This window comes from Phocoena phocoena, chromosome 3, assembly GCF_963924675.1.
Source record: "Phocoena phocoena chromosome 3, mPhoPho1.1, whole genome shotgun sequence".
In the NCBI taxonomy this organism is placed as follows: Eukaryota; Metazoa; Chordata; class Mammalia; order Artiodactyla; family Phocoenidae; genus Phocoena; species Phocoena phocoena.
The window spans coordinates 42,918,065-42,940,301 of record NC_089221.1 but is presented as its reverse complement, the minus strand read 5'-3'; the positions used below and the strand labels follow the sequence as shown (position 1 = coordinate 42,940,301).

At 36.6% G+C, this 22,237-nt stretch overlaps 1 protein-coding gene across 1 annotated transcript in view; it reads right to left on the bottom strand.

The window, feature by feature from the left end:
• MTREX (Mtr4 exosome RNA helicase) overlaps window positions 1-22,237 on the bottom strand; it is a 135,034-nt gene that overhangs the window by 19,549 nt on the left and 93,248 nt on the right. Inside the window, exons 19-22 of the mRNA XM_065873971.1 lie at window positions 15,743-15,871; window positions 9,513-9,623; window positions 7,952-8,140; window positions 3,505-3,668 (exon numbers count right to left, since the gene is read on the bottom strand). Coding sequence (XP_065730043.1) covers window positions 3,505-3,668; window positions 7,952-8,140; window positions 9,513-9,623; window positions 15,743-15,871 — 593 coding nt within the window. The remainder of the gene's footprint in view (window positions 1-3,504; window positions 3,669-7,951; window positions 8,141-9,512; window positions 9,624-15,742; window positions 15,872-22,237) is intronic.

Below are 22,237 nucleotides of genomic sequence, written 5' to 3'. Positions count from 1 at the left end.
GTGGGCTCTGTAGTTGTGGCATGCAGGTTCCAGACCACATGGGCTCTGTAGTTTGCAGCACGCAGGCTCTCTAGTTGAGGTGCACAAGCTCAGTAGTTGTGGCCCTTGGGCTTAGTTGCCCCGCAGCATGTGGGATCTTAGTTCCCTGACCAGGACTGAACCCACATCCCCTGCATTCTTTACCACTGTAGCACCAGGAAAGTCCCTCTATCTTTAGTTTAAGGAACCTCCATACTGTTCTCCATAGTGGCTGTACCAATTTACATTCCCAGCAACAGTGTAAGAGGGTTCCCTTTTTTCTACACACTCTCCAGCATTTATTTTTTGTAGACTTTTTGACGATGGCCACTCTGGCCAGTGAGAGGTGATACCTCATTGTAGTTTTGATTTGCATTCCTCTAATAATTAGTAATGTTGAGCATCTATTGATGTACTTTTTGGCCATCTGTATGTATTCCTTGGAGAAAAGTCTATTTAGATCTTCTGCCCATTTGACTGGGTTGTTTGTTTTTTCTGTTATTGAGCTGTTTGTGTATTTTGGAGATTAATCCCTTGTTGGTCGAATTGTTTGCAAATATCTTCTCCCATTCTGTGGGTTGTCTTTTCATTTTGCTTATGGTTTCCTTCGCTATTCAAAAGCTTTTTTAAGCTTAATTAGGTCCCATTTGTTTATTTTTATATTATAAAAATAATAGATTTATATTATGAAGATTATAATTATTTTCATCTCTTCATCATCTGTTTTTTATCAATTTCCTTGTATTTACAACTATCTTCAGTATTTGACCAACTAAGAATTGTATCAAGGAAAATTTAGCCACAAATACAAAAGATGAAAGATAAAGTCACAAGTCCTTTTTAGCAAAATGGGATGGCCCAAGTTCTTATCACAAAACATTACATAACTAAGTCCTTTATGTTGATCAGAAAGGAGAGTAAAGTTATAAAAATCTTAATTTTTTCTTCTTGTTCTTAGAAATATATTATTCACTCACTGACTCTTGAGTGTGAGAATTTACCTAGGGTCTGAGATTTTGCTTACATGACCAATTTCACCATCATCACTCTGCCTCGAGTGCTTTTTGTCTCTTTGTGTTAATTTTCTGATTTGTGTAATAATTGCAAAAACATCTTTTTCTGTTTGCCATGTGGATGACAAATGAAAAATTCTGAATTCTCAACTGTGTTCAATGAAAGCTGGAAAAAGACTACAGTGATGGTGTCTCTAGAATTCTATAATCAAGGTTCCATAGAGTATCTTACATTTATAAAAGGGTTTAATGGATCCATCCAGTAACTATAAGGGTGTTACTCTTAAAAAAAAAAAAGAAAAGGAAAAAAGGGCATATTTCCTATTTTTCATAAGATTTCTAAAAAAAAAATAAGGTAATGAACTATCAATATTTATAAACAGTAATAACTACTCAAAAATAAAGTCAAAAACTAAACATGGGTTCCTAATGGTAAACTGAGAGTTAAGTCAAGACAAAACGACAAAAATACAAATAAGGCAAGACTACTTCTATAGTCTAATGCAGGAGGCAGATAAGAAAGATAATAATCACAGGACAGCAATTTAATAGAGATTTATATAGGCAATTATGCAAAAAAAGTTGAGGAGCCTAAAATCAAACTGAAGAAACTCAAAGCAAGTTTCAGAGGATCTTTAAAAAAAATTATGCAGGAACAGGGAGCAAGGAAAAGGTCATGTTAAATAAAAGAAACACCATGTGTGGAATGTGGCAACAGACAGGATAGAAAGGGAAAGGCGAGAATACACTAAATTATGGAATTTATTCTGAAAGCAATACAGAATCACTGAGAGACTTTTACCAAACAATGACATGGTAGGATTTATGGTTTGGAAAGACTATTCTGAAAGAAAGAGTATAAAGGATGGGTTGTAGAGACTTATAAACAGGATGCACCTTAGTCAGTGGGAATAGTTAAAACAGCACAGAGGTAGGAGAAAACAATCATGAAGATGTGAGAAGACAGCTAGAAGGAAGAGGAGGAATCTAGGACAACTCCCCAGTTTTTGCCTTTAGTGGCTGGGTCGTATTCAGCAAGACAGACCAGAGGGAGAGGCAAATTTTGGGGGAAAGGTAATGTACTTTGATATGTGATATTGTTATCACTATCTCTCTAAATATTCTTTCTTCTAAGACTAAAACTAGCTGCAGATATCTAATAGAAATTAATTTCTATATTAACTATTAAATATCAATACTACATAACATCACAAAGAAATAATTCTAATAACATTAATTTTGGCATTCAAATCAGTAGATTGGTGTTATAGTCTAAATTTAATCCTGGGTAAATTATTAGCCTTATAGTGCCTAGGTTTCTTTAAGTACAGAGTAGGAAGGCTTAATTTTATCACAGCTTAAAGGAAAACGACAAGCCTGTAGGCCAAATCTAACATGAAGAAACATTTTATTTAGCTTGCACAGGGACTTAAAAAAATAATTTTGAATTAGTATGTGAACATTTAAAAATCAAGAGATTTCACCAAAAAAAAAAATCTGGATTTCTGACTTTTCTAAGTTGAATACTCTGATATCATATTATTCTGTAATAATTAATTGGGGCTGGGTAGTCGCTGCCCCCTTTTGGCGGCCTAGAACTGTCCTGTTTGCCACAGAATCTTGGCCCCTGCTGATATCTGAATTCATATCTGAACCAGATGATCAATAAGAACAATATGAATAAGTCTTCATCAGGAATATCCAAAACCATCTACAAGGCTTGTAATTCTTTGGCCCCATCCATTAGGGCCTTGGTGAGAACATAGAAACTGTTTCAAGATGTCCTTTATGGACTCATCAAGAATAATGGTCATGACTATGGCAAAATAAGTATCTTCAAGATGATGGCAGTCAAGTGGGACCCTGAGCCAGAACAACTTAAAGAGCCCTTCCAGCATTTCGGACCCACAGAAACAATCGGAGAGAATGAAATGACTTCTGTTTTAAGTCATTTAGTTTTAAGGTCATTTGTAATGTGGTAAAAGATTACCAAAATAGACAACAGCTTATATCCAATTTACAAAAGTTTATATCCAATTTCAAGCTGTGGCCTATAATATGCTATACTCTAATACCCTACTGTTAGACCAAAACTTTACATAAAAAAGGATAATGATTATTAGATTAAGTTTCAAGGTGGGAAAATGTTCATAATTGTAAAAATAATTAAAAGTATACAAAAACCATATATAAACTAAGGTTACAATTATGTAAAAAGTCCACAGTGCATTAAAATAAAGAAAAAGGAAACATGGAAGTACTAATGGTGTCTGTGTTAATTAGTAGGATTCAAAAGATTTTTATTCTCCCTTTCTAATTTCTCAACTTCATGATCAGAACCTGTATTTTAATATGGAAGGCACTGTACAACTTTATAATTTTAATACAGCTCTTATTCCAAAAGATTAATAGCCTTCATTTATAAAACAGTATCCCATTTTAGAATCAGTTTTCTAGAACAACCAGGTTTTACCTGCTTATTTCACAAGCCACTCGTCCTTTCATCTCTATGACATCAGAAGACGTAGCAAATCCCAACCTCCTTAAAACACGTTTGCGACATTTGAGCTCATCCATTTGTAGGACAGTTCTTGCTTTCTTTAGTTCTCGCTTTGCGGATTTAATGTCTATTGCAATCTAAGGCATATAAAAGTACAAAAGAAGTTCAATAATAAGGTAAACAAAATGATATGATGTTTAGTCATGAAATGAAACAAAAAATATTATATTGGGGGCTGGGGGACGTGGAGAACACAGGAGTTTCTTACTGTCCCAGGATATTACACAAGAGGAATGATGTATCTGAAGTAGCTATGACATCAACTCCAGCTTTTCATCCTTAGGGAATCAGGGGGTAACTCAGAGAATAAGGAAAGAAAGATGAGAATATATGAATCTTATCTCTCAACTACTTATTCCCTTATGATGCCCTGAAAAGTGTTCCTTCTCTTTGCCCTCAAATTGTATAACAAATCTGCCTAAGCTGGAAGTGGATTTAGCAAAGAGAAGAGGTCTTTATTCTATAGACAGAGATGAATGCTTAAAAGGAAAATGTTATTTTGAGGTCATCCTATAGGGTAGATGAGTTTTAAAATTCTATTAATCAGAAAATATTACATACTTTTCGACTGTGACAGAGGATGACAGCACAAGAGCAAGAAAACACTGTGATCCTGAAGTGGACGTTTGAAGTTCAGAAAAACATGGACAGAAAAGTTTAGGGATTGAGAAGTAGAAATTCAAAGACTTTGGAATTTTGAAGATGATTTATTAAGCTTCAACTAAGGAGTAGAAATGTTGAAGGCAATGATGGAGGTCAGTAACTGATATTTATTGACAGCTAACTATAAATCCTGTTTCTTCAAGTGCTTTACATTATTTCATTTAATTCTTACAGCAATCATATAAAGTAGGTAACTAATATTAAATGTGCATTTTACAGATGAGAAAATTGAGGCAGACAGAGATTACCAAGATCAAGATACTGGTCAAGATCACAGAGCTAGTGAGTGATAAAAGATGGGATTCAAACCCAGACTATCAGACTCTAGAATCTAAACTCCTAGCAATTATTTACATTGCTATGAACAGATATATTGTCATAATGCTAGGAGGATAAGAAGGAATGCTTTATATGTTAGACAACTTTATACTACCTAGCATGATCTATCAGGCCTATCAGAAAAAAAAAATTTGTCTTCTAAAATTTCTTTAATTGAAGATGTGCCCATATTAGCATAGAAGACTGTGCTAAATACCCAGAGGCATATAAAGCTTAAAGGTTGGTAGAAGACAGTCTACTATTTAAGATTTTTATCATAGTAATTTTTATATTGATTACATGTTGAAATGTATTTTGGACATATTGAGCTAAATAAAAATCTTATTAAAATTAATTTCACCTGTTTCTTTTCACTTTTTTTTTTTTTTGCAGTATGTGGGCCTCTCACTGTTGTGGCCTCTCCCGTTGCAGAGCACAGGCTCCGGAAGCGCAGGCTCAGTGCCCATGGCTCACGGGCCCAGCCGCTCTGTGGCATGTGGGATCTTCCCGGACCAGGGCACAAACCCGTGTCCCCTACATCGGCAGGCGGACTCTCAACCACTGCGCCACCAGGGAAGCCCTTCACTATTTTTTTAAAGTGGCTACTAAAGAATTTAAAATTACATAAGTGGCTTGTATTATATTTCTACTGGATAATGCTGTTCTATATCTTTTTCTACATACTTTAAAAGAACACAGATATCCATGCCTGTAAATGAATAAATACATAGGTACAGGGGCTTTTCCCACAGAAGTGAGGTCAGCTTCCTTTTCCACTCAATACAATTAGGACTTCTTTTCCAAAAAGTACATATAAATTTACCTCATTTTTTAAAAATGGCCATGTTGATACCCACTGTGTGGATATGCATAATTCATGTATCTAATTTTCTACTGATGAACACTGAGGTTGTTTACATTCATTTGCTTTTTCAAACAATGCTACAAGAACATCCTTGTACTGCCTCACTTTGTAGTTTCATTCCGAGAGGACTGGAAAGCTGAATCAGAGGGTATGAGCACTTAAAATGTTGACAGTTGAGGGGTCAGATTTTGAAGGCTTCCTAGGCAGGGCTAAGGAATGTCAAATTTATCCTGCAGTCACTAGGAGGTCAGGAGGTCATTAACAAAAAAAAGACTTGTTTTTTTCCCCTAAGTTGTTAACTCTTTGTAGTTTTCTTTCATTAAGAAATGCAATACAAGGGGCTTCCCTGGTGGCACAGTGGTTGAGAGTCCGCCTGCCAATGCAGGGGACACGGGTTCGTGCCCCGGTCGGGGAAGATCCCACATGCCGTGGAGTGGCTGGGCCCATGAGCCATGGCCGCTGAGCCTGCGCGTCCGGAGCCTGTGCTCTGCAACGGGAGAGGCCACAACAGTGAGAGGCCCATGTACTGCAAAAAAAAAAAAAAAGAAACGCAATACAAGCACATTACAGACAATGGGCGGTGGGTGGGAGTAGGATTACCTACTATAATCTCACTGCCCAAACACAACCACTTAAGGTTTCCCTTTCAGTCTTTTCTGGTGTGCGTTTTTACTTTTGCTAAATTGTAATCATAGTCCACAACGATTTTAGGTCCTACTTTTTAAATTTAATGTTCCTGCATAAGCATTTTTTCCATGTATTGCAGTCTTCATAACAAGTTTATTTAGCCTGTCTTTCAACCAGACACTAGGGCCTTTTTGTTATATTTGAGTGGCTCAGATAATGCCTTTCTCTGTGGCTTCAAACCACCTTCTCTGTGGATACCTTCCAGTCATCACTCAACCAAACTCAAGTCTTTCTGTTCCTGTGTTGAAACTGTTAAGGATGATTCTGGTGGTCAGGTACGGAGTAACTGGAAGCAGGGAGGGAGCTGCTGCAATGGTCCCGGTGATAGATGAGGCCAGGATGACAACTGAGTATACTCAAGCTTTTTGTGTCTCAGTTTCCTCATCTTGAGAAGAAACCTTCATGGTGGGCCACAGCATGGTGTGCTACATGTTCACTGAGAACACACCTGCTGTGCCCAACATGGCACAGGGCCACATCATGCTAGTTCACAAAAAGCTAGAAAGGGGCAGTGCTGTAAAACTATGAACTGAACACATTATTAAGCCAAGAAGTTTCTACTTATATTATTTATTCAATAAATACTAGGCATCTACTTTATAAAAATAGATCATTATGGGAAATATGGAAGAGTACAAATAAGCTTAAATGAAACACCTGAGTCTAAGGAGCTTAAAATCTAGTTTGTCAGACAGGAAGACAAACATAATAAAAGTAGCATGTGATAAAAGCTGAAAAAGCATAATAGCAAGGAGTTATAAACTTCAAGGAGGAAGCGACATTTGTATATACAAAAGATTCTAGTTGAAGAGAAGTGGATAGTGGAAAGAAATGTATTCATTTCAAAAAGCTTTTTCTAAATTCATTATTCAGAATGGCTGTAAGAATGCTTTTACTGGTTAGAGAATATAGCTAGTTAGCCTAAAAAGGTGAACTGCTACCTCATACCACTAGGATGGCTATAATTAAAAATACAGACGAAACAAATATTAGTGAAGATGTGGAGAAACTGGAACTTTAATATATTGCTGGTGAGAATGTAAAATGGTGCAGCCACTTTGGAACACAGTTTGGCAATTTCTCAAAAAGTTAAACACAGAGTTAAACACAGAGTTACTCACTGACCTGCAATTCTACGCCAATTCCATCCAGGGGAAATGAAAAGATATGTCCACACAAAAATGTGTACATAAATGTTCATAGTAGGATTATTCATAATAGCCAAAAAGTTGAAAAACTCCAAATATTCATCAATTGATGAGTGGTTAAACAGAATGTGGTATATATATACAATGGAATATTTTTCGGCCATAAAAAAGAATAAAATACAAATTCTGCTACATCATGGATGAATCTTGAAGATATTAGCTAAGTGGAAGAAGGCAAACACAGAGGCCACATATTGTACGATTTTTTTAATATGAAATCTCCAGAATAGGCAAATCCATAGAGGCAGAAAGGAGGTTTGTAGTTGCCAGCGGCTGGAGGGTAGGGAAAGGGGGAGTAACTGCTAATTGGTATGTGGTTTCTTTTTGGGGTGATGAGAATGTTCTAGAATTAGATAGTGGTTATAGTTGCAGATATCTGTGAATATACTAAAAACCACTGAATTCTATGCATTAAAAGGGTGAATGCTATGTTATGTGAATGACATCTCAAAGTGATCAACTTTTTTTTTACTGGTAAGAGTTGATAGTTTACTTAAAAGATAGCTAGACATTTTCCTGTTTTAGCTGATGAAACCAATAGGAAAAGAAAATGAAAAATATATACTCACTTATATAGTGAAATGCTTAGAATTCTATGATAAAAGAGTTTCTGCCATACCTGTGCTTTTTTTTCACAAAGCGTATACACAGTTTCCAGATTTGGATCATTGTGAAGTGGATGAGAATACATTCGATGCTCAAAAGCCTCTACTTTCTGGATGACTTTTTTCAGTCCTTGATCTTGAATGCCCATGTCATCAATAGGATCTAATAAGGGAACACCATCAGGAAAACGTTTCTGAACTTCCTGAAACAAAATATTTAAAATTCATTTTTCATCTTACATACAAAATTAGTTAAGACTAAATACTTCCTTTTATGTTTTTTCTATGTATAGACATGTATTACAATTTATTAATAATTCTAATATTTAAAGTTTAATAGTTATGGATGCAGCACAATTTATTGATAAAGCCCATCATTGTATATTTAGGTGGTTGTAACTTCTTGCCATTATAAATAATCCTGTACTGAACATCTCAAGTGTAAATGTTTTTCAATATTCTGATTACTTCTTTGAGGCTGATTCCTAGGGAGGGCACGACTGAGCTGAAAGATATAAACTTTCAAAGGGTCCAGATTCCCATCACTAAATTTTTTTGTAACATGATTTGACTATTAAATATAATGAACATGTGAGTTCAGGGAAGAGATAGGTCACTATAGGCTGGTACCCCACTGGGAGACTTTCAGGGTCCTGGATAGGGCTTAAAGGTAAGATAGGATTTGGCCAGTTAGAAATAAAAACAAAGTTGGGGGGGAGGAGTTACCCATAAAAACTTTTTATAAAACTGCCAAGAGAATTATTCATTTCAAGAAGTCCACCCATGGACCACAGCTTAAAAATTCCTACTGTACACTGAAAGCATCCTGCTTTCTCAGATTTTAGTACATAGCCTTCACTATATAGTAAATCCTTTTCAAATATTTATTGACTAACCAACTAACGAAGTGCCCTTTTATTTTCCTACCGGAAAATAAAATTTTCTATAAAATCTTAACTTTTCCTATTGAAAATAAGACTATTTCATCCATGTATTAACTATACTATAAAGTAGTTAAAAGTCCTGGCACATGATTTTATACATAAAACTTTTTTTTTTTTGCGTTACATGGGCCTCTCACTGTTGCGGCCTCTCCCGTTGCGGAGCACAGGCTCCAGATGCGCAGGCTCAACGGCCATGGCTCACGGGCCCAGCCGCTCCGCGGCGTGTGGGATCCTCCCGGACCGGGGCACGAACCCGTGTCCCCTGCATCAGCAGGTGGACTCTCAACCACTGCGCCAACACGGAAGCCCTATACATAAAACCTTAAAATACACTCTATAGTTATTTTCATTCATAACGAATAAAGCAAAACATATTTAACACAAAATAGTGGCCATGTTTTCCTCCGTGAGCCCTCCTTTAGCCTGACTTTGTTGCTAGATTCAAAGAGAGGACAGTCTACATATAGATCTGCTGCCACTATCTTTGTTAAAAATAACTGCCACTATTGGTAGTGTTTATAGGTTTTCTGAAAGAAAGCAATATATTTAACAGCAAATCAGTTGCCTTGTTATAAACCTTATTTATATTTACATAAAATTTATATTTAATTTATAAAATTAACATGTATACCTGTATTGATTTTAAAACACTCTGTCTATTGTCCAGTGGTCGAAGGTCTTTAGGAATGTAAAGCCTAACACTGCTGATAGCGGACAGGAGATGCACCAAAACTGGAACAACCTACCAACAGAAAAGTTATATATATATATGTTACAACTAAAATTGAACGTGTTCAAATTCTGCCATTTCTTAAATTTACCTTTTTATTCTTAAAAGGAAACTGCATTTACAGTATGTGACAGGTATAAGAAGTAGATAGTAATCATTGTGGAAGCTTATATCTTAGTAGAAACTATATTTAAAAAGTAAAAACAAATTCAAACCTTTAAGTAACAGGCAAACAAATGGTACATAAAAATAAGTGATTCCCTTAACATAGAATCCATATTTTATTCATTTTTGCACCCTCAGTACTTGCTACTTTTTGAATACCTAAAAGTACTATCACACTACAGAGGAAGGAAAGACTCCTATTTAGGTCTATTTAGGTTTAGCTGGCCACGCAAGACTCATGTAATCTCTGGATGGGCCAGAATGAAGAGCTGAAAAGAGGTATTTCAAGCATAGAAAACAGTATACTCCATTAGACATAATCTTGAAGAAAATCTATCTTCAAACTTTCTTCCATGCTTTCTCCTGACAATAATACCCTTCCCTCACCATCAAAAATGCCATTTGCTTTCTTTAAATTTGCTCCCTTTAAATTCAGACTCTATAAACTGAGGAGAGGTTAACATTTTCACAGATCCAACTTTGTCAGCTTATTGGTCTCCTTACCTTTACACTGATCACCACTGGAAAAACAACTGTCATTCACTTGCTGATAACAAATATATTCACTGTGTTTTACTAAACAAAATGGTATAGTGGCTGAATGTGGGTTCTGGAGTCAAGACTGCCTGGGTTTGAATTCAGTCTTCAGTTAGTTGTGTGACCTTGATCAAGTCACCTAGAGTTTTAAGCTTCAGTCTCCCCATTTAAAAAATGAGGATAAACAATGGAACAGAACAGAGAGCCCAGAAATAAACCAACATACCTATGGTCAATTAATTTATGTCAAAGGAGGTAAGAATATACAATAGAGAAAAGACAGTTTCTTCAGCAAGTGGTGTTGGGAAAGCTGGATGACTGCAATTAAATCAATGAAATAACAACACTCCTTACACCATATACAACAATAAACTCAAAAGGGTTTAAAGACTTGAATATAAGACATGACACCATAAAACTCCTAGAAGAGAACATAGGCAAAACATTCTGACAAATTGTAGCAATGTTTTTTTTAGATCAGTCTCCCAAGACAAAAGAAATAAAAGCAAAAATAAACCAATGGGACCCAACTAAACGTGTATCTTTTAAGAACAAGCACCTTCTCCTGCATAGCCACAATATTATGAGATCACAGAAATTTAACAATAATACATCATCTAATACATAGTCCATATTAAAATCTCCCCAACTGATCCAATAATGTCCTTTATAGACTACTACCACTACTACTACGACTATCACCACCACCACCACTACTACTATTACGTTTGGAGCCAGGATACTACTACTACTACTACTTTTGGATTCAGGATCCAGCCAAGGATCATTTACTACATTTAGTTGTCAGGTCTCTTAGTCTTCTTTAATCTAGAATACTCTCCACCTTTTTTTGTTCTTTTATGGTATTAACATTTCATATAATTTCAAATTTACAGAAAAATTGCAAGAATAGGATAAAAAGCTCCCATATACCTTTATTCAGATTCACCAATTATTTGTATTTTGCCCCATGTGCTACAATATCCTCTTTATATATTTACGTATATACATATACACAAACAAACACACCCATACAACCACAGTACAAGTATTAAAAGAGGGAAATTAATGTAGATACACTGATATTATCTAATCGACAGTCCATATTAAAATTTCATCTACTTTCCCAATAATGTCTTTTGCCCTCCCTTCTCCCCCACCACTCTATGGAGCAAAACTAGGATCATGCATTGCACCTAGCTGTAATATTTCTTTGTTCTTTAATCTGGAACAGTTCCTCAGTTCTTCTGTGACTCTCAAGACATTGACATTTTTGAATACTATAGGCCAGTTATTTTGTAGAACGATCCTCAGTTTAGGTTTGTGTAATCATGAAGAATCATCAGACTCAGGTTATGCATTTTTGGCACAAGTGATTTTTTTCTTTGTTGGTCTCAGTCCATTGGTCAACATTACTAGATTGGTGATAGTAACTTTGATTACTTGATTAAAGTAACATCTGCTAGCATTTTCTACTATAAGTTACTACTCTCCCTTTCACAATAAATTTATAGGGAGATAAATTTATAAGAAACTGGGGCTTCCCTGGTGGCACAGTGGTTGGGAGTCCGCCTGCCGATGCAGAAGATATGGGTTCATGCCCCGGTCCGGGAAGATCCCACGTGCCGCAGAGTGGCTGGGCCCGTGAGCCATGGCCGCTGAGCCTGTGCGTCCGGAACCTGTGCTCCGCAATGGGAGAGGCCACAACAGTGAGAGGCCCGCATACCGCAAAAAGAAAAAAAAAAAGAATCTGCCTGCCAATGCAAGGGACACGGGTTCGAGCCCTGGCCTGGGAAGATCCCACATGCTGCGGAGCAACTAAGCCCATGTGTCACAACTGCTGAGCCTGAAAGCCACAACTACTGAGCCCACATGCCACAACTACTGAAGCCTGTGCGCCTAGAGCCCATGCTCCGCAACAAGAGAAGCCATGACAATGAGAAGCCCACACACCACAACAAAGAGTAGCCCCGGCTCGTCACAACTAGAGAAACCCACACGCACAGCACCAAAGACCCTACGCAGCCAAAAATAATATAAATAAATAAATAAATTTATTTTTAAAATTTATAAGAAATTTATAGGGAGATTCTTTATAGACTTTGTAAGTATCCCATTCTTCATTAAACTTTTTTTTAAACATTTTTAAAATTAATTAATTAATTAATGGCTGCATTGGGTCTTCGTTGCTGCGTGTGGGGCTTTCTCTTGTGGCGCATGGGCTTCTCATTGTGGTGGCTTCTCTTGTTGTAGAGCATGGGCTCTAGGCATGCAGGCTTCAGTAGTTTGTGGGCTCAGTATTTGTGGCTCGCAGGCTCAGTAGTTGTGGCGCATGGGCTTAGTTGCTCCACAGCATGTGGGATTTTCCCGGACCAGGGCTCAAACCCATGTCCCTGCAATGGCAGGCGGATTCTTAATTACTGCGCCATCAAAGAAGTCCTTCATTAACTCACTAGTTTTAACATCCATGGATTATTCTTGCCTGAGTCAAAAATTACTTATGGTAGTTGTCTAACGTTGACTCTTCTAACATCTCCATTCCTTCTACAGTATCTATTCTGAGTATATAAGCTTGTGGGTTCTTATTTTATTTTCACTTGATTATAATCTTTTACTATCATTATTTTTATTCTCAAACTGTCAAATTCACTTTTAAAGAAGACATTATGTGGACTGAATTGGCTTTTGAGCCGCCAATTTGTGATCTATACAAATCCTAGATACATGGGCTGGCTGGAAAGAGAAGACTCATGACGTGAAAAACTGTCAATGATGTACCAGGTAGCCAACACCCAGAGGGAGAAATACACTATTTTTCTGTACTGAGGTACATGTACACAATCCAAAATGGCAGAAAAATTAAAAATAATTCACTTGACTTTAGAGAAGAAGTGTATGCTTTATGTACTTGCAGCTGAATTATGCACAAGTTGCATTATGCAGAAGTATTTCCTTGAAAACAGAATAAACACTATCTGTGAAGACCTGATTCAGAAGGAAGACAGAAACTACCCAATTTCTAATGCTGCTTCCTATAATAAGTTCCATCTGAGAAATGGTCAACTAAGTCTCACACTAATGACAGGAAAGAAACTATAAAGGCCCTCCTACAAATGTCTCCGTAAGTACAAGAAAGGGAGATCCTAAGACTTAAGTTCTGTAAATAAGAACTTAAATGTTTAAAAAACAAATGAATAGTTGCCATGAAATTATAAATGTCTACACTCACAAGGATTTAAAAACATGCTATAATATTTGCATTGTGCAGTTGATTCAACTTTCTAAACCTAATAACCTTTATAAAAGAACTTAGAATTCAGGCTTATCATGATGCAACATCGGTCTATATAAATCCAAATAATCACGAGGGCAATTATTAGAAAAGCGTGAGAATACCAACAGTAAGGAGTATTTTTATTCTTAGACCTTTTTCTTTGCAAGTTTGTCATAAATCAATTTACCCTTTTAAGATAAGCAAACGATAAGGTAAATAATATCAGAAGTCAGTACATTTTAAGTCAATACATTCTTTAAGTCAATACACTCTAACTAAATTTTGACCAATGTCATCTCTTCAATTAAGACTGTTAGCTAAAACACAATATGATTTTTGAATTTTTCATCTAAATCAGAATGATGTTTTTTGAACCAACTGAATTTTAATCAAGTCAAGGCAGACAAAATTATTCAAACCAATGTGATTTTTATTAAATTTTAGATTTACAAAAATTAAATTTGTGTCTTGATCTAATTTAAAAGCTGACTAATGTAATAATCTATTGAATGTAATAGATGCTTTCTCTAAGTTTATCCAGAAGAATGCCAGTGAAAATGGTGGAGGCAAAGACCTCCAAAAATCCTCTTCCCCACAGAAGCATTGGGAATACAGGCAATTGTCAAAATCAACTTCTTCATAACTCTGGAAATTAAACAAAGGCTTGCACCAATCCAAGGAGCGTTTAATTAAAAAAAAACCTAAACCAAAGAATTGGATGCTTTGCGGTGTTTTAACTTACTTTACTCCCTCTCCCACTCAGCTCCACAGTAGTCTTGAAAACCAAGAGCCTGCAATCACTGAGTATCAGTCTGGCAGCCACAGGAAGGGACAGAACAGGGTTGAAATGACTTCAAAAGGCCATTCCCAGAGAACTGTCAGTATTTCACCTGTTTGGTGGTCCCCTAGAAGACTCTATTCATTCACAAGGAGGTCATTATTTGACCTGACCCAGGGCTTGCCCGGTGCAAACAACCTTTTCCCTAGGGGCATCTGTTAAAAATAGTAAGAGGCTGGGCTTCCCTGGTGGCGCGGTGGTTGGGAGTCCGCCTGACGATGCGGGAGACAAGGGTTTGTGCCCCGGTTCGGGAAGATCCCACATGCCGCGGGGCGGCTGGGCCTGTGAACCATGGCCAATGAGCCTGCGCATCCGGAGCCTGTGCTCCGCAATGGGAGAGGCCACAATAGTGAGAGGCCCGCGTACCGCAAAACAACAACAACAAAAAGAAAAACAAAAAAACGTGTACTGTTACAAATTAAAACCAGATTTTTAAAATTTTAAATACTTTGAACATATTTAAAAATAGCTGATTTAAACTCTATTAAGTGCAGTAGCTGGACTTCCTCAGTGACAGTTTCTGTTGACTGCTTTTTCCCTGTATATGGGAAAAAAGGGGCCCATGACATTATTAATATCTGCCATGAGAGAAGGAGAATGTTGCGATGCATGCCACATATTTGCTATTCCAACTTCAACTTTCCCACAAACCAAAGCCTGTTATGACAAGTATCATTAACAATGACATTTCCTAAAAGACCTAGCCAATACAACATACACTTAAAGCAGTGTTTAAAAAAAAATTTCAGTATATTACTCTTCAAATAGATACTTGGACTCTCCACAGTAAGGCTTACCTACAGTTATTCTATATTAATTATTTTAAAATGAAATAAAATAGGAGCCATTTAAGTAATATGTGTATCTCATGTGGCAAGCTGAATGTTTTGCATTTAATTAAAAGCACATGTAAATTAATGAAAAAGTTCTACCTAAGTTTCCTATCAAAACACTGGCTCATTATTTTCAATCATTATTTTCACAGAAATGTAATAAACAATATGGATGGAATAAAGTATAAAATGATACAATCGTAAAATAATGATAAAACATCTTTTTTAGCTCAGGTAAATCCCAGCTTCATGTGAAAATTTAAATGATTAAATTCTCTTTATCTTTCACTTTGTCACTAATTACCTTGCCATAATTTGATGAGATTAACCATCCTACTGGTGTTAGATGGCTTTCACATACCTTGAAAACTTCCAATTAGGAAATCATGACAGTATGTTCATTATAATCACATATAGGAAAGCTAGTGATTATAAATAATGTACAAAATATCTGAAATCTGAAAATGAAAAATAAAGTACAAACCTGCATCTCTCCTTTCTCATCAGACTTAGCTGGTTTTGCAGCCTCAGTAGCTGAATTTTTCAAGCTCTCTTTGCTACAGCGCAGAAGTACTTCCACTACATATAAAGGATCCAGTTCACCAGAATTAGGCTAGAAAAAAACAGGATAAAAGTAGTTTATTAATTCTTAAAAACTGGCACACAATTTTTTTTTTTTTTTTTTTTTGTGGTACACGGGCCTCTCACTATTGTGGCCTCTCCTGTTGCGGAGCACAGGCTCTGGAGGCGCAGGCTCAGTGGCCATGGCTCACGGGTCCAGCCGCTTCACAGCATATGGGATCTTCCTGGACCGGGACACGAACCCGTGTCCCCTGCATCAGCAGGTGGACTCCCAACCACTGCGCCACCAGGGAAGCCCCTGGCACACAAATTTTAAGTTCCATGTGTACAGGAACTATGTTCTCAGTATTTAGCACTATGACTTACGTAATGCACAATAAATGTTAATTTCATGAAATGAAGCCTGTCTCTTTTCATCCTTCAACATGCTCCACTGGATGAAAAAACACAGAAATTACTTGACATCTACAAATTTAAATGTTATGATCACTGTCAACTGATATGCCATTTTAAGTTTCTAATGATCGGTTTATAATTTTATTTCATGTTATGCCAGAATTAGAAAAAGAAACCAAAGGAATTATCAGTATCAGAGAATGAGTATGTTATCTTCAAATAACCTTAATTAAATAAGATGAAAAATATATTCAGAGCAGATTATTTTATTGCTTAGTATACTGGCACCTCTACTCTGTGATTTCACATCATTTCATTAAAAGTCTTTTAGTCTTTTATATTCTCTAATAAAAACATGATTCTCAAAGACCTAACACTAATCACATCTTCTGCACTATGACAATTTATGTTTGAGAGCAACATTTTTCGAACAGTAATAGAAGACTTTTTTCTTCAGTAAAGAATTCCTCTTTGCTTTTTAATTCAATATTTGAATAATCTCTTTTGCATAAAATTAGATAAAGGGACAAGTTTTTTTAAAAAACTGAAGTATAGTTGATTTACAATGTTGTGTTAATTTCTGCTGCACAGCAAAGTGATTCAGTTATACATATATATACTTTTTTATATTCTTTTCCATTACGGCTTATCACAAGATATTGAATATAGTTCCCTGTGCTATACAGTAGGACCTTGTTGTTTATCCATTCCATATATAGTAGTTTGCATCTGCTAATTCCAAACTCCTATTCCATCCCTCTCCAGACCACAAGTCAGACTATAAGTCTGTTCTCTATATCTGTGAGTCTGTTTCACAGATAGGTTCACTTGGGTCATATTTTAGATTCCACATATAAGTGATACCATATGGTATCTTTCTCTTTCTGACTTACTTCACTTAGTATGATAATCTCTAGTTCCACCCATGTTGTTGCAAATGGCATTATTTTGTTCACTATTTTGTTTTTGTTTTTAATGACTGAGCAGCATTCCATTGTATCAATATATATACCACATCTTTATTCATTTATCTGTCAATGGATATTTAGGTTTCCATGTCTTGACTATTGTGAATAGTGCTGCTATGAAGATAGGGGTGCATGTATCTTTTTTAGTTATAATTTTGTTTGGATATATGCCCAGGAGTGGGATTGCTGGATCATATGACAGGCAACTCTAGTTTTTTGAGGAACCTCCATACTGTTTTCCATAGTGGCTGCACCAATTTACATTCCACCAACAATGTAGGCAGGTGCCCCTTAAGGGAGAGTTATTTTGATTGAGAGGGAAACATGGCAAGAAGTGATGACTTGTTCTCCTCCCACCCACCCTGCACAGTTCTTGTGCAAAAGTGAAAAACTGTCAAGAAGTGACCACGAATCCATTCCTACAATCTATTTCTGTAATAAAACTATCCATTTGCCTCAGAATAGTAAAATATATTTCCAAAACAAACCAAAAATACAATCATAATTATCTTAAACTTCTCAGTACAAATTTCCTCAAAGAAAGCATAAGCTCCATTTTCCAATTCAAAAAGAAAACTAGTTTTTTCTCGGCACATATTTTTATTCAAAATTTTTTTTTGTTTGTTTTTGTTTTTTGCGGTACGCGGGCCTCTCACTGTTGTGGTCTCTCCTGTTGCGGAGCACGGGCTCCTGACGCGCAGGCTCAGTGGCCATGGCTCACGGGCCTAGCCGCTCCGCAGCATGTGGGATCTTCCCGGACCAGGGCATGAACCCATGTCCCCTGCATCGGCAGGGGGACTCTCAACCACTGCACCACCAGGGAAGCCCAAATATGGTTATTTTTAAAGAAGTTTTAAAACATTTTTCAGCTTGATACAGATTCAAAGACAGTATTTTCAATTAGACTGGTATCTGCAAAGATTATGTGTGTGTGTGCACACATACACATGCATACATATATATATATATATATCTTAGTTAATACAAAATGAGTTTTAAAATGAGGTAAATAGTTATGACCAACTGTTAACTCTTCCAAGGGGCCAAGAACCATAAGGAGAATCAGTGATTAAAATATTTAGCTTTCCAGAGGGGAAAAAACCCCTCTAAGTAAGATGCATTTCACAATATGATGAATAAATTAACTACAAGGTGTTACAGGACATACGAGTATTTGGACAAAAATAACCTAAGATTTATGAAGAATCTTTAATGTGTCTAGACAATCTAGAACTCTGTTATTGGGTTTAATTCCAATTCTGTAGATTTTATTTATAAACTTAATATTCTCCCTATCATCTCATACATAATTATCTTTGTAGAACTACCAAAACCATTTACAACATTACAGAGGTATTTCAAGTGTTACTATGGAAACTCTTTTGAAAGCATTCTTTATTGTAGCATTAAATGAAAACTTGCTGTTAAATTTATTTCCTAAAATGATAAAACTTTTCTCAGCAAACTTTTTCTAGTTCTGTACTTTGGTAAAGGTGGGTCAACAATATCAACCTTCACATAAAAGAAACATAATTTTGATAATCTCAAGATTATAAAATGTAAAGAAACAAATACAAAATAAATATTGACAATGCATTTGTATCTCCTTAAAATGCTTCAAAATATTTTCATCATCAGTATGTACTTTCCCTCTGTGGACAAAGAATGTCATGTCACCTGCCAAAGAATGCTGCAGCCATCAGCCACTGAAGCCACCCCTGATGGTGCATCCTGAGGGGAACTCAGGATCAAGATAAACAGGCTGCCTGCCATCAAGCTATCAGCCTCCGCAGCCACCCCCAATGGTACACTCTGAGGGGATACAGGATGGAGAAAAACAGGGCAGTTAAGGTGCATATCAAAGGAACAATTTCAATAAGCCCAGATGCTTACATCTTCCGATACACATAAAAGTGTTAAATTCATTAACTTGAGGTGTCTGGTTTTCTTTAATTAACTGTAATCTTTTGATGTTCTGACTACCTAGTTTTTGTTTGTCTGCAAAAAATCCTATATATCCTGGCTCCTCCCTTACCTCTTCAAAACAGTCCCTCAAAGCTATCTGAGAGGCTGTTTCCCGGGCTTAAGGTCTCAGAAAGTCTGCCGAATAAAACATAATTCTCAACTTTTAGGTTGTGCAATTTTTTTCAGTCGACCATTTGGGCGACTAACAAAGTGACCCAGAGTAGACTTCTGTCCTTTGCCTGAACTCTATGAGGATCTGGAGACTTGGTACCAGCTGAGGCCACTTGGGCCTGTCTGCCTCCTTGGAGAGTCCAGACAAATTTGGGTGAGTCTCTCTCCTGGTTCTCGAATCTCCTAAGTCTCTTCTTTGGAGGAGCAAGTTATCTTTGAAACTTTGTTTCAAGAAGAGGTACCTGGTTTACCCTCAGTTGAAAGATACTGGGGAGATTTCTGCTCAGTTTAGACACTGAGCAGGTTAACCTCAGTTGAAAGACACTGGGAAGACTTTGCTCAGCTGAAAGACACTGAGTAAGGTTGGAGTGCGTAAATTAGGTAGAAGACTGGCTTGTCGTTTTTCCTTGAATTGGCTACTTTAACCGTTTATTGTAATAAAAGTGAGGTATCTCATGAGAGCTTTCTGCTCCAAAAAAGGAACATCTCCTCCCAGGTGGCAACGGCTTTTTCAGGCAACTAAGACGCTTGTGGGAGTGGTGGAGGCAAGCCCTCATAATATGCAGCTGCCCCTACAGGGAAACCCACTCACTTTAATTAAAGATTTGCTCTGCAGGGGATATGCATAAGAGTTGGTCACTCCATGATCTGAGCACCCACAGTGGTCTCAGGATACTGAAGGGAAAAACTGAGACACGTAAGAGAGCTAAAACAGCTCCAGGGTAAAACCTAGAGGAGTTAAGCTCACAAACAGCACCCTGGCCCACCACAGGATTGTCACTAGCTACTTTATCTCAACAAACTGACCTCAGAACAGGGAATAAAACTTTCAAAACAAAAGGAGTGACAAATTACCATGTTTATGTACATACAAAACTTACATTTACAAGTACTTTAATTGGGGATTAAAGGAAATCTTGCCCTGAAAATGACTAAGATGGGGGCTCTTTTATTGCATATGCAGTTAAGTTAGAGAAATCCAGCTTGATAAAACATATTTTGAGAATTCTGACCGTAAAGAAAAAGCCGTTTTAGTGGGAATTTGCCGTGTCTTTGAGAGGTAAATGTTCTACCCAATCTTCTTCAGCATTGTGTGTGTGTGTGTGTGTGTGTGTGTGTGTGTGTTGAGAACTTGGTCTCTGCCATCCATAAAGTACACATATGGTGTACATTTCGCAGCCCACTGAACAAACTGGGATTCTGAGCAATCTTCTCTCTGACTGTGCCAACTTCCAGGGGGCTTTCTGCCGTCTTAACCTTCCTTGTATCAGCCTGTACAACAAAGGTCTTTTACTATTTTGGGGAGTAAATTTTCTGGATTTTGTTTAAGTGGCTTCCTTCACACTGTCTTGTGGGCATGCCTCTTGCATTTTATTGGTTTGAGTCCCTATTAAGATATATCTCGTTAATGGCCAGATGATGTATCTTTTAAATTTGAGAAACTTCTAAACTGGTAAATTTTTAGAGCTTTCATTATAAACAGTTCTACTGGTACCTATGAAAAAATCAAATCAGAAGGTAGAAAAAGATAAAATGATTAAACTGAGAACTCCTTTAATTTAACCCAAACAAACGAAAAGAAAACATGGCTTGGGAAGCTTTATTTATGCACTCTGCTTTCCCTTCATGGGTCTTACAGATGCTAACAAACACACTAGGATAATTCATGTTAATTAGGTTGATTAACAGGGAAGTAAGAAAAAAAACTGAAGAGAAAGTCTAGAGACTTCTTCAAAAAAAAGGTAGAAATTTTAAAGGGCATTGTCCCAAATGGATAAAGAAAATTTTACATGGTTATTTTAAAATAGAATAAATAAAATGGATGTCAATGGGATTAAAACAAAAGGTTCTGATACAACACTACCTAAGATTGGATGGGTCAAAGGCATCCCCCTATTGGTCCCCAACATTAAAGGGCTCCAAACGAGTCCGGGGTAAAATTGCACTGAGATAACTGACCAACAATTGCTTGGGCCAATTAATCAACTTAAAAAAAATCAACAAAGGGCCCTGAGTCCTTTGCCTCAACATCTCATTGGGAATCCCAAAGCCTTTTATATAAAAACAGATTAAATGGTTGGGATAAAAAGAAAAGTTTCTGGACTCCTTATAAGACGAAGGTATGTTGATAGTGTCCTAATACAAACTGAAGTTAAAGGTACAAAAGTTGACAGAACTGAGATAAAGTTTATAAAATTTGATATATTTAAATAGATCTTATATAAGATGGTTACATCTCTTTTGCCTAATTATATTGTGAGATAGACATGTTTCATTGCGGAATGCTTCCCCTGCCTGGACAGGGCATATAAATCTGCCCTTCAGACAATATTAATTAAACGTACTAACAGAAACCAGTAGGGTTACCTGAACCCACACAGTAAAAGGAACACTTAAATACCTTAAACTCTAGTGAAAACCAACAAGCAGCAAGTAAAATTGTGAACTGTTTGTCATATCAGCATTTCCTAATTGGAATATTCCATAAACTCTAGAAATATTCATCTTCTTTCCTCAATATGGTACAAGACTGGGAGCTAATATTCAGGGGCTAATAAGAAGAATAAAGATTTTGCTCTGGGTCTAACCTATGCAATCAGAAAGGGGGTCTTTGTTAAATGCCTTATGCAAGCCTTTGAAAGCAAGATAAATTGAACCCTAAAGTTCTAGAACATAGAACTCAATTTTCAGTTTGGTTGGAAATCTTCTGATATTTAAAAAAAAAGCAAATTAAAGAAAATATAGTTGGGCAAATCAATCTTTAATATCATTTTGGCAGAAGACCAGTTCTTCAGAGAATTAAAAGCAACTGTCTTTGTCTTGTAAATCTCTACAAATTAGAAATATAAATACAGCCCACAGTGACTTGAAAGTGAGTCAAATTAGCTCAGTCTGGT